At 46.4% G+C, this 13,214-nt stretch overlaps 1 protein-coding gene across 1 annotated transcript in view; it reads left to right on the top strand.

Moving 5' to 3' along the window:
• The window catches only part of LOC124545238 (collagen alpha-5(IV) chain-like), a 62,253-nt gene that overhangs the window by 27,302 nt on the left and 21,737 nt on the right, over positions 1 to 13,214 (top strand). The window contains exons 5-7 of the mRNA XM_047124110.1: positions 9,676 to 10,298; positions 10,776 to 11,732; positions 11,957 to 12,179. Coding sequence (XP_046980066.1) covers positions 9,676 to 10,298; positions 10,776 to 11,732; positions 11,957 to 12,179 — 1,803 coding nt within the window. The remainder of the gene's footprint in view (positions 1 to 9,675; positions 10,299 to 10,775; positions 11,733 to 11,956; positions 12,180 to 13,214) is intronic.

Genomic DNA, 13,214 nt, shown 5'->3' with positions numbered 1-13,214 from the left:
GTGACGCCTGTATATAAGAAGGGTAGAAGGACGGATCCTCAAAATTACAGACCAATATCCTTAACATCGGTTTGTTGCAGGATTCTCGAACATATTCTCAGTTCGAATATAATGAATTTCCTTGAGACAGAGAAGTTGCTGTCCATGCATCAGCACGGCTTTAGAAAGCATCGCTCCTGCGAAACGCAACTAGCCCTTTTTTTTACATGATATCTTGCGAACCATGGATGAAGGGTATCAGACGGATGCCATATTCCTTGACCCCCGGAAAGCATTTGACTCGGTGCCCCACTGCAGACTCCTAACTAAGGTACGTGCATATGGGATTGGTTCCCAAATATGTGAGTGTCTCGAAGACTTCTTAAGTAATAGAACCCAGTACGTTGTCCTCGATGGTGAGTGTTCATCGGAGGTGAGGGTATCATCTGGAGTGCCACCAGGGAAGTGTGGTAGGTCCGCTGTTGTTTTCTATCTACATAAATGATCTTTTGGATAGGGTGGATAGCAATGTGCGGCTGTTTACTGATGATGCTGTGGTGTACGGGAAGGTGTTGTCGTTGAGTGACTGTAGTAGGATACAAGATGACTTGGACAGGATTTGTGATTGGTGTAAAGAATGGCAGCTAACTCTAAATATAGATGAATGTAAATTAATGCAGATGAACTAAAAAAAGAATCCCGTAATGTTTGAATACTCCATTAGTAGTGTAGCGCTTGACACAGTCACGTCGATTAAATATTTGGGGTAACATTGCAGAGCGATATGAAATGGGACAAGCATGTAGTGGCAGTTGTGGGGAAGGCGGATAGTCGTCTTCGGTTCATTGGTAGAATTTTGGGAAGATGTGGTTCATCTGTAAAGGAGACCGCTTATAAAACACTAATACGACCTATTCTTGAGTACTGCTCGAGTGTTTGGGATCCCTATCAGGTCGGATTGAGGGAGGGCATAGAAGCAATTCAAGGGCGGCCTGCTAGATTTGTTACTGGTAGGTTTGATAATCACGCGAGTGTTACGGAACTGCTTCAGGAACTCGGGTGGGAGTCTCTGGAGGAAAGGAGGCGTTCTTTTAGTGAACCGCTACTGAGGAAATTTAGAGAACCAGCGTTTGAGGCTGACTGCAGTACAATTATATTTCGCGGAAAGACCACGAAGATAAGAGAGATTTGGGTTCGTACAGAGGCATATAGGCAGTCATTTTTCCCTCGTTCTGTTTGGGAGTGGAACAGGGAGAGAAGATGCTAGTTGTGGTACGAGGTACCCTCCGTCATGCACCCTATGGTGGATTGCAGAGTATGTATGTAGATGTAGATCGTGGTTTGCTGTAAAATATTTAGCAGCTCCCAAAGTCTTTTTTTCCCGTTAGGCCAGAATTACAGTACGCGCCCCATTCGACACTTCTCGAACATCAAGGCGATATTCGAATTCTGCCCTTGTACAGGTCAGTATCAACAGCTCTGATTGCTTCACTGATTCGTTTACGAATGATAGCAATGCCGTTGACTCGCGATGTCTACATACAATACTTAATGTAGCCTCACGAAAAGAAGTCTAATGGTATGACAGCAGAAGAGCTTGGGGCCATGCGATGGGACTGTCACGACACAGCATGTCTCTTTCAAATTTTTGAACCACTTTATAATGCTTTTTTATGTCAATGGTGCCCTCCCATACTAAAAATGGTTCAAATGGCTCTAGGGGAATTAACATCTGAGGTCATAAGTCCTCTAGAACTTAGAACTACTTAAACCTAAATAACCTAAGGACATCACACACATCCATGCCCGAGGCAGGATTCAAACCTGCGACCGTAGCAGTCAAGCGGTTCCGGACTGAAGCGCCTAGAACCGCTCGGCCACAGCGACCGGACCTCCCAAACTAGTGTCGATACTTCTTCACTACCATCATCACAAATTTGGATTCTGCACACCATATGAAACATTGCGCATTCTCCTGGCCTGTCGTTATTTTGTTGCACTCCATATCACTCCATATCAACAAAAGGACAAAGGAAAAACAGTTTGAGAGCTTTTACATGATTCACAACAGAATCACGATTCCCTATTTCTAATAGTTCCCAAGATAATACTGTTTGTAGTGATAATGGGCCTTTTGGAGAACCTATACTACGCTCCTGACCACACCCGCTTTCTCCATGTAGCATACAATGAGGTAAAAAAGTCATGGGATATCAACTAATATTGTGTCGGACCTCGTTTTGCTAGGCGTAGTGAAGCAGCTCTTTGTGACATGGATTAGCAAGTCGTTGCAAGTCCCCTGCAGAAATACTGAGCTATGCTGCCTTATAGCTGTCCAGAATCGCGAAAGTATTGCGGTGCTGGATTTTGTGCACGAACTAACCTCTAGATTGTGTCCCATTAACGTTCAGTGGGATTCATGTAGAGCGATCTGGGTGGCCGAACCATTGGCTCCAATTGTCCAGAATTTTCTTAAGACAACTGCGACCTTGTGACATTGTGTTTTCGACCACAAAATTTCCACTGTCTTTTGCTGCGAATAGTCTCCAAGTAGCCAAACGTAACAATTTACAGTCAATGATCGGTTTAGTTGGACCAAAGGACCCAGTCCATTCCGTGTAAACATAGTGCACCGCCAGCTTGCACAGTGCCTTCTTGACAACTTGGGTCCATGCCTTCGTGGGGGTCTGCGCTACACTAGTATCCTACCATCGGCTCTTACCAAGTGAAATCGGGACGTCACCTAAGAGTATGTAGTGTGTGCTAGCTGCAACGTACTGTCAGCGCTCCGCAACCGCACTGCACAGTCTTTTGCGGAAAATTAGTTAGAAATCTTCAACTGAAAATGTTAATATTTTTAGGATAATGTACGCATGACTATTCATCGCTGGAAATGACAGAGAATTTGCATCAAGTTTCGTGTATGTTAGTGCGCTTAAAGAACACAGTCGTTGTAACTCTCCTTTATTCAAGTACGTTCTGCGTGTTTTATTTACATGTCCTGTTCTATTCTTGTCTGCTGTGTGTTATTAGGAGCTTGTGCATAGTACTGTTGACATATAGTATTTACTATACGTTGTTAACAACTTCTTCTTTGTCTTGTGTGCAACCATGGGGTCGCCATGTCTTGTCAATTTTGATAATGTTAGTGGCCAAATGCAATTCCTCACGCTACCACTTCCTCCAAGGCGGAATGTGTACCACATTTGTCAGCGACAAGAGTAAATCCCACGTGCAAGTATGGAAATGTTTTCTGAATGTTCGCGTAGGGCGTACTTGTGTCGGGACGTGGGCATGACTACGGCATTGACCTAGTGGGATGGGAAAACCACCTGAAAACCACATCCAGGCTCGCCGACACACCGGCTCTTGTCGCTAATCAGCAGGCTGGATTCCATCCGGAGCCGGCGAGCCTCCCCGTGTGCCAGAAGCGGACGTTTTAACGCTCTCATCTATCCTAGTGGCGTCTACATTGTTAACAACGCTCGCTTAAAAATCGTTCGTTGATATATTCTCATTCCAAGCGACGTGGACCTCAAAGTGAAACAGTGATGATCATGTTAGACAGTTTTCCGCCTCTTTCAGCAATCTGAAGTACGAACGACGTGTCTTTACAGTACGTTTATCTACTGCATTTGAGCGCATTTCTGTGAAGTTTCTGTAATTTAATGTTCAACACGTTCAGATACGCCATTATACTTATCGTCCCTCATCGAATGTCAGGCCTAAGCGTCCACCACAAAGTACAACGTAGATTACATCAGGTTGCTCCCAAATGAGTGTCTTAATGTTTTACTGTATTGCGTAATCCTTTGGAACGTGTCGAAAAATTTGGTACTGGATGTGTTTCGTTAGAAACTTGTAATACAACGAAATTTATTTTGTAATGTAGGCTGTAAGAGTTTACAAGCGATTTCGAGACAGTCTGCTCAAGCCAACGCCTCCAATGGGAGGCAACTTACAGTTCTACTTGTTGGTAAACCCTTGAGCTTCTCAACTAACAAAAATAAGAACACACTGGTCACTTGGTCACTGTCAGTGCATGGATAGGCTACATAAGTAATAATCCAAAAGTTTAATTTCAGTTGTACGATTATCTTATCATTCATTAAAGGCAGGCTTGTGTTTAAATCAGTGAAACAAAATTTTATTAGACGTTATCTTCACATTTTATATGGAAGTAAAATAATGTGTTTAAAAAATATGAGTACATATGGGTGAGTACTGGCCACACAGGTCATAAGTACTACGCGTGAGTTCCTATCCGTCCTGTTCCCGACTGCTACTTCTATGTATCATATTTAACACGTTCATTCTCCATTTTAGCTAGTCTCTCGTTATCGTAGTGCTAGTGCTGCCTGAGTACGCTACACCGACAGACTAAAATAGTTAAATTACCTTCGGAGGTCTGTAGAGGATTTAATGATAACTGTTCACAGTGCATCAGAGTGGCGGAGGGGAAGTCGAGACGAACAATTTGATCCAGGACACTTGTGGTCAACTAAGCCGGGCAACAACCTAAAACTGGACTACAAAAGCAACCTAAGTTACAGCGCATGGGTGCCACGTGAGCTGTTGAATATTCTCACTACATCATCACTTTTCGTTAACGTTAGTAAATTGACCTTTCCTGTGAACGTTAGTGAAAGAAAAATGACTTTTGAACACGTTATGCAAAGACGAATTACGTTTAGAATTCGATCTAAACTTAACCCTTACACACGTAGTAAGAAAAAAAAAAGATTTAAGTGCTAATTTTACGCTGTTAAAATTTACAAAATCGTGAGATAAAATATTCACAAACGTCAGTTATACAATTTGTAAGGGTACAGCTAAGATGGTGGCGTTAGAGGGCGTGAGGAAACTAAAAATATGTGTCGGCCCGCATGAGCTGTAGGTCAGGTAGATTTTGAAGGACAATTTTAGGTTGTCTCCCGGCGTGGTAGACCACATTGTTCGTGTCGAGTTCTTCGACACCACTGTGCTGTTCTATTAACAGTTGTCGTCTACACTCTGTGTAGTGTACTCGTGACTGCTGGTAGTCAGTTTTTTCCTGTCGGACGGCGGTCGCTGGACAGCTATGTGGCAGGCAAGCATGCATTAGACTTGCTCGCTGACAATACACAGGAGCCGAAACTGGCCAATATCAAATACAAATAGCACTCACTGCGTTGGGCGGAATGATGTCCTTTCGTACATTTTATACGGGTGTGGTAACTAACAGAAGGAAGTACTCGAACTACTCATTTCAGGATCCTCTAGTGTGCAAAAAATTTCCACTGTATAGGCTTGGGATACCCTATACATGGTGCATTTTGGACTTGCGTTAAGGTAGAAATTGCTATGACATTATTGGTGGAGTGATTTGATTTCAGTATTCAGCTGATGTAATTTAGCGGTTATGGAAATTTAAATTAGGATACCTGAAGGGGTATTTCAACTCAGTCCTTCTGCGACATGAGTCTAGTGACCATTTCGACATCTCGCTCTGCAGAGTGCTGAAAGAAGGCTCTTTACCCTACTGAAGTCGGGTCTGCTTCCGCCCATTCGCTCGTGGTTTTTGCAGAGCCTCGCTAGCTTTCACCAGGGATTTTCTTGCGGCTTGAGTATTGTGCTGCTGCCTGCACGTGGTCGACGACCCGGCAGTACTATATCTGAACCCTGCAGCGGACAGAAGGTGCAGCTTTTTCTGCGGGACACGTTTCTTCTCCCGCCGCAGTTTCGCGACAACGCCGTGCCCCTCAGCTGACCGCACGGGACGGCGGTTTTCTTGCCGCAGCGACGTGTGCCGGCCGCTTCCGCCTGAGGGCCTCGCGGTCGGATGACTCGCCAGCACCTCCGTGACGTCACGTGCGTCCGGCCTGGCCTTCCGAGGCGCCGCCACCAGAATGCGGCCGTAACCTTCAACGCACCGAACACGAGACTTCGTTTCCAATTTTAGCTTTTTACATTGTACACCCAAGGTAGTGACCATCTACGAGGTGCGAAAATAAAGTAATGAGACTGGTGTGAAAAAAAATGTTGCTTACCGTTTTAGTCAAGTTTAGACCTGTCTCCTTCAAAGTAGTTCTCTTCTGATTGCACACACTTTTTCCAGCGCTTCTGCCATTGATGGTAACATTTCTGGAACTCATATTCTGTATATCGTCCAAGACCCTCGTCACAGATTTTTGGACATCTTGTGTTATTTGAAAATGCGGTCCCTTGACCGCCGTTTTGACTTTTGGAAAAAGAAAAAACTCGCACGGAGCGATATGTGGTAAATAAGGTGGCTGTGGTAGTACTGAAATTTGTTTTGAGGTTAAAAATTTATGTACTGACAGAGCAGTATGGGATGGCACATTACCGTGATGCAGAATCCAATTATTACTAGACGAACTGTTTCTCGATTGATGTTCATCTGCAATCATTTTCACGGATAATCTTCGATCAGACTGTACGAGTTCACGCACCCTGGACAAGTTGACATTCGTCTGTGAGGTTGATGGTCGTCCACTGCGGTCATCATCTTCAACATTCGTTCTGCCTTCGCTAAACAGTTTATGCCAACGAAAAACTTGGGCTCCTGACATAACCTCCTATCCAAAAGCCTTCTGAAGCTTACCGTAAGTTGTCGTCGCGTTTCACACAAAAAGAAATGGCATACCGTTGCGTAATATTATGCGGTTCCATTTCCGTGACGAGAGACACAAACACGTGTTAACTTATTACAGCACAACTCACAGCTGAGCAGTTGCATCGATGTGCTGCTTGGATTAGAAGCAGGTTATAGACCAAGGTCAAAGATATTGTGCATACGCAAGCCTGCAGGGTTGCCACATCTTGAAAAAAAAATCAGTCTCATTACTTTATTGTCGCACCTCGTATGCAGTGATATTTATTTATGGTACAGCAAACAATTAAAGAATGTTCACACACAATTAGGCGTATCCACTAACATCTTCTCATTATCTGGCTGGCTCTTTTTAGATCATCAGTCAGAAGTACTTCAGCAAGGAAGGTAAAGGTAAGATGTAGTTGCGCGTCGGGCCCGAACGCTCGCTGTGTCGTCCTCGCCAATGGCGCCTTCGGAGGTGTCTCTAGTCAACACACCACTGTCCCAGTCGTTGAGAAGCTTCTTGACCTCAGAACCGCTACTAATCGGTCGAGTAGCTCTTCCGTTGACCTCGAGAGACTGAATCCACCCAGTGACAACCCTCCCACCCGGAAAAACACTGGTAGCACCGGAAATCGAATCTAGGTCCCCGCAGTGCAGTCACGCTGACCAGTCAATTATGGGGGCGGACAATATGCAAAATAGCATTCATAAATTGAAGTCATTTGGATGAATTGTTCTCTTTAGAGGTGAGCAATGAGCTACGTATACTCGGTTCAAACTCGTTAGCAAGTCCTGTGACGCTGTATCGGACTCGCTGTCTCTGCGTGCCCATGGACTCGTGAGTCTCTGTCGCTGTCCACTCATAACCTGAGTTACGGGCGCAGATGGACTTCACTCACTCAGAAAAGAGAGCGAGTACACTGGTTCGCAAGTATAGTAGCGGACTCGCGACATTTCCGCTACATACGCAACAGTTCTGAAAAAAATTCCGCCATTAAACTGGAAATTACTATTCACTTATTTTATACCATCGGCTTTGTAGCCATCCTCAAGTGCAGGTTGAAATGTCACAAAATGTCCGACCTGTCTAAATGACAGAAGCAAGTTGTATGTCAAACAATGACTCATCGGTTAGCAGTCAGTGTTGTTCTGTTTGTACATAAATTTATGTAGGTAAAACTGTTTCGAGTACTACTGTAAAATATATTTTAATATTTAATACCTATACAGAGAAGTCGAACAACTACGTTGACATATGCGCTCTTTCGAGGCGTTACCGAGTCTAAGACGACAGTGCCAGAAAACATGTCATGAGGACAAAGTGCAATGCCTCAGTGGTGATTAGCCCGTAAACACCAGTTGCCACAACCAAATGAATACAGAAATAACGCGCTTTTTGTGGTAGAAATACAACAGTGACGTTGCTCTGTGCCCAGTTTTCCCTTAACGCAGCACATACGTTTTCTCAATGTCGACGGGGAGCAATCGAGAATACAACCATTTTGTTGCCATTGGACGAAATTTGTAAAGTTTTCGTCTGAAGCGTGGACTACAGCGCGAAACTTATTCGAGGAATCCCTCCTCTAATGGGACACATTTGCAGTCGAGTACTTCGCATCAATTACTTTCAGTCTTATACCCTCCACAGTCTTCCTAAACACAGCTACTTTACAGGTCGTCCGATCTGGACAATCGGTCATTTCACCTTGTCTGTGCTACTTTGCAGCAGCAAGATCTTGTACTCATCTTTCGGACTACGTATAATTCGCGACTAGCCTTACACTCCTGCATGCTTCAGTAAGACGGGACGAGTCGACGAGTCTGAAGCGACCGCAGCGCCACAGTTCTCATGCTCGTCATACTCGTGGAACTACAGCGGGAACGAAGGAAGCACTGATGTAACAGCGCCGCCTAGATTTGTGAGGTATGCAACCCGAAGAGTAGACTCATACTGTGATCTCTAAACCTTGTCTGTGTTTAAAATCGTCAACTCGCATCGCTCTGTACCGTAAAGTAACACTTTCTCCGTCCATCTGCCTTCTCTGGCAGCGGCTGACATCCAGTACAACCAGTAAACCTCGACCCAGGGGTCTTTAAAGAATCGAACTCCGTTGTATACAACTTCATAGCTGCCGAACTGTACATCGCACAGTGATATAATTTTGCAGCTACGTTTAGTGGTATGTGCGGATACTATCTGCAAAATCTGTTGCGAATAGAGTCTGTACTAAAGAAGTGATGCCTGATGCTGCAGTCCTACTGCATAAACAGCGAAAATAGTAAGCTATAATTTTTTTTCGTTTCATTATTTTGTTGTTTGGAGGACGGGGATGGGGGTGAGGAGGGGAGGGTGTCGGCGAGAAGAAGTTTCGTCAAGATTTGAAATCATGTGTGAAACCTGTTGGAAGTCGCTAAGAGCTCTTATTCTCAACTACTGCAAGAGTATAACTGCGTAATTTGCGCTCTATGAGTTACACTGGCACACATAGATACTAACAGTAATACTTAGCGCAGATTGAAGTTGCCGTTTCTAATGATTGCCGGTCAAGGTCTCTGTAGCAATGAACACTGGTAAAAGGTAACTGAAAACACTGATCGTAAACGTAATTGGAAAAGGCGTGTTGAGATTGTAGTACATGCATGTTAAACATATACCCTTGTAAAACAGGATGGTTCTTACTAAAATAACGACGTTGTTCTCCTTTTTGTAAGTTAATATCCATCCCAAGTTTGCGTCTTCATTCATGTAAAAATATAGTCTTGCCTGAAACCAGATGAAACTTGTTGAAACATCCTATGTAATAGGAAATTATATCTGGAAATATACTGTTCCTATGTTACAGGTATAAATATGTAAAGTAATGTTTTCCACTCTCCCGCGTCTACTAGATAATAAACCAATAGTAATTCGTTGTGTCTTTGAGAAATACAACCAGTACTGATTACAATGCAACACAAAATGTTTGAAAATCTAAATTCACAGTTAATTCTTCTGGACTCTTATTTCCGTTCCTTGCCTTGATATTAAACCTAAATATAACACTGCCTATCCCTTAATAATTCCGTACGTGTCCTGCACAAATATTCTGTTGTTGCAGATCCGTGACTGTAACGCCGCAACAGAAGTCTGCTGCCAGCTCCAGACGGAAGTATCAGGCGCAGGCACTGGTGGCACCTTCGTTGTAACAACGCCGCGACCTGGAGTTACGGCGACAACACCGGGCCTTGTTCACATACCGCCATCCACTCCCGGCGGCCTCGTCCACATTACACCTTCTCCTTTCCCTTCAGGTTCCACAGCCGTCCCAGGACATGGTCTGGTACACATTGCGCCTGGCCAGTACGGACCAATAAGCCCAGGCACTGGACATCCAGGTCAACCTGGTAAACCTGGCACCCCTGGAACTCCTGGACAACCTGGGCAGCCTGGTCTTCCTGGACACATTGGTTACCAGCCTGGGCAGCCAGGACAGCCTGGACAACCAGGAAAACCTGGGCTACCAGGTCAGCCTGGGCAACCTGGATACCCTGGTCAGCCAGGACAGCCTGGTCAGCCTGGGACGCATGGACAACCAGGACAACCTGGCCAGCCTGGATACCCAGCACAACCTGGACAGCCAGGATACCCTGGACAGCCTGGACAACCTGGGCAGCCAGGATACCCTGCACAACCTGGACAGCCAGGATACCCTGGACAACCTGGACAACCTGGAAAACCAGGGTACCCTGGACAATCTGGACAGCCTGGGCAGCAAGGATACCCTGCACAACCTGGACAACCAGGATACCCTGGGCAACCTGGACAACCTGGGCAACCTGGACAACCTGGACAACCTGGAAAACCAGGATACCCTGGACAACCTGGACAACCAGGATACCCTGGTCAACCTGGACAGCCTGGACAACCTGGACAACCAGGATATCCTGCACAACCTGGACAGCCAGGATACCCTGGACAACCTGGGCAACCTGGAAAACCAGGATACCCTGCACAGCCTGGGCAGCCAGGATACCCTGGACAGCCTGGACAACCTGGTAAACCAGGATACCCTGGACAGCCTGGACAACCTGGACAACCAGGATACCCTGCACAACCTGGACAGCCAGGATACCCTGGACAGCCTGGACAACCTGGGCAGCCAGGATACCCTGCACAACCTGGACAGCCAGGATACCCTGGACAACCTGGAAAACCAGGGTACCCTGGACAACCTGGACAGCCTGGGCAGCCAGGATACCCTGCACAACCTGGACAACCAGGATACCCTGGGCAACCTGGACAACCTGGGCAACCTGGACAACCTGGAAAACCAGGATACCCTGGACAACCTGGACAACCAGGATACCCTGGTCAACCTGGACAGCCTGGACAACCTGGACAACCAGGATACCCTGCACAACCTGGACAGCCAGGATACCCTGGTCAACCTGGACAGCCTGGGCAACCTGGAAAACCAGGATACCCTGGACAGCCTGGACAACCTGGACAGCCAGGATACCCTGGTCAACCTGGACAGCCTGGGCAACCTGGAAAACCAGGATACCCTGGACAGCCTGGACAACCTGGACAGCCAGGATACCCTGCACAACCTGGACAGCCAGGGTACCCTGGACAACCTGGGCAACCTGGACAGCCAGGCCAAACTGGCCACTCTGGATACTATCCAGGGCAGCCTGGAAAGCCTGGGCAACCTGGGACCCCTGGCCAGCCAGGTCTGCCTGGACAACCTGGATTACCTGGGACACCAGGGCAACCTGGGCAACCTGGACAGCCTGGCCAACCTGGCCACTCTGGATACTACCCAGGACAGCCTGGAAAGCCTGGACAACCTGGAACACCTGGCCAGCCTGGGCTTCCTGGACAGCCTGGACAACCTGGACAGCCTGGGAAACCTGGTCAGCCAGGCTACACCCCTGGTAAACCAGGCAGTGTGACCCCTGGAGGAATCCCCACTGGGCGTCCTGGACAACCTGTTGGAGTAGCTCCTGGCCAGCCTGGCTACATCCCTGGCCAGCCAGGCCAGTTTGGTTTCATCACTGGCCCCACTGCCCAGCCGTCACAGCCCACCTATGTGTATGGTCAGCAGCCACAGCAACCTGGACAGGTTCTCGTCCCTGTCAGACCAACAGGGACCATAAACCGTCCCACTACCGGGTAAGTGATTTATGTTTTAACACAAGATGATGTAACAAGGAATAAGCTATTTTTAAAACATTTATAAAGGGCTTGAATCAGTACTAAATACGGAACTGAGTTTTGCGAAGAGTATCATTATTGCAATAAGAAGCAAAACTTTCATTCTTACTGAATTCAGTTAAGTCACCTCAGTAATACTGAACTAGCTGCGTGACACGTAATAACAGATATAATTTTTGTAGGTCTGGCTACTACGGAGTGCCCATCGGTGGGTCCATCTACGACACAGTGACGCCCGCAGGTGCCCAGAAGCCGTATACTGGTCCACTGAACACCACGCCGCACCCAGGCTGCGCTGCCGCCCTCAAGTGCGTCTCCATCAGCTACTGCACTGCTGAAGGCGTCATGTCCAACACACCAGTCGTACTCACTCGCGACCAGGAGGAGAATCGTGTACCACTTACGGTAAGCCGGCCGGAGTGGCCTAGCGGTTCCAGGCGCTACAGTCTGGAACCGCGCCTCCGCTACAGTCGCAGGTTAGAATCCTGCCTCGGGCACGGATGTGTGTGATGTCCTTAGATTAGTTATGTTTAGGTAGTTCTAAGTTCTAGGGGACTGATGACTTCAGTAGTTAAGCCCCATAGAGCTCAGAGCCATTTTTGAACTTACGGTAACACCTTGCTTCCATCTTTTGTCTCTACTTCAGCATCATCGTCATACTCTCCATCCCCTACCCTCCACAGTTCTTCACCCACGTTTGACGTGCAAAGAAACAGGAATATTCATAGAGCACAAGTATGATTTCAACCTGTTCCTTTTCTATCCTGTCTCGATAGAAGGCCGAATTTTCTGTTTTTACTGGCAAGTTGATTTTATTAATATTTAGATTAGATTATATAGATTATTAATATGTAGATTACAGAAGAAAGTAATTGGTACACTGGACCAAAAATTAGTCCTCCCAAAGAGACAGCACGCTAACGCTTTGTAACACCACATCTACCCTTGAGGATGGTCTCATTCGGCACGGAAGAGCATCCACAAGTTTCTTCAGGTTGCCCCTCATTGGTAATTACATCCCATAGAGCTAACAAATTGTGGCGATGTTGAATGGAACGTTTTGTCCCCTGCTCCAGTTACTCCCTGATACCTTGTATGGGGTCGGATGATTTACACCGTCAGTAGATGTGCGAAAATGTCTGAGTACCTATACAGGGTGTTACAAAAAGGTACGACCAAACTTTCAGGAACCATTCCTCACACACAAATAAAGAAAAGATGTTATGTGGACATGTGTCCGGAAACGCATAATTTCCATGTTAGAGCTAATTTTAGTTTCGTCAGTATGTACTGTACTTCATCGATTCACCGCCATGATTTCATACGGGATACTCTACCTGTGCCGCTAGAACATGTGCCTTTACAAGTACGACACAACATGTGGTTCATGCACGATGGAGCTCCTGCACATATCAGTCGAAGTGTTCGTACGCTTCTCAA

The sequence above is a fragment of the Schistocerca americana genome, chromosome 8, assembly GCF_021461395.2.
Source record: "Schistocerca americana isolate TAMUIC-IGC-003095 chromosome 8, iqSchAmer2.1, whole genome shotgun sequence".
In the NCBI taxonomy this organism is placed as follows: Eukaryota; Metazoa; Arthropoda; class Insecta; order Orthoptera; family Acrididae; genus Schistocerca; species Schistocerca americana.
The sequence above is the reverse complement of the archived record's forward strand: the minus strand, read 5'-3'. Positions and strand labels throughout refer to the sequence as shown.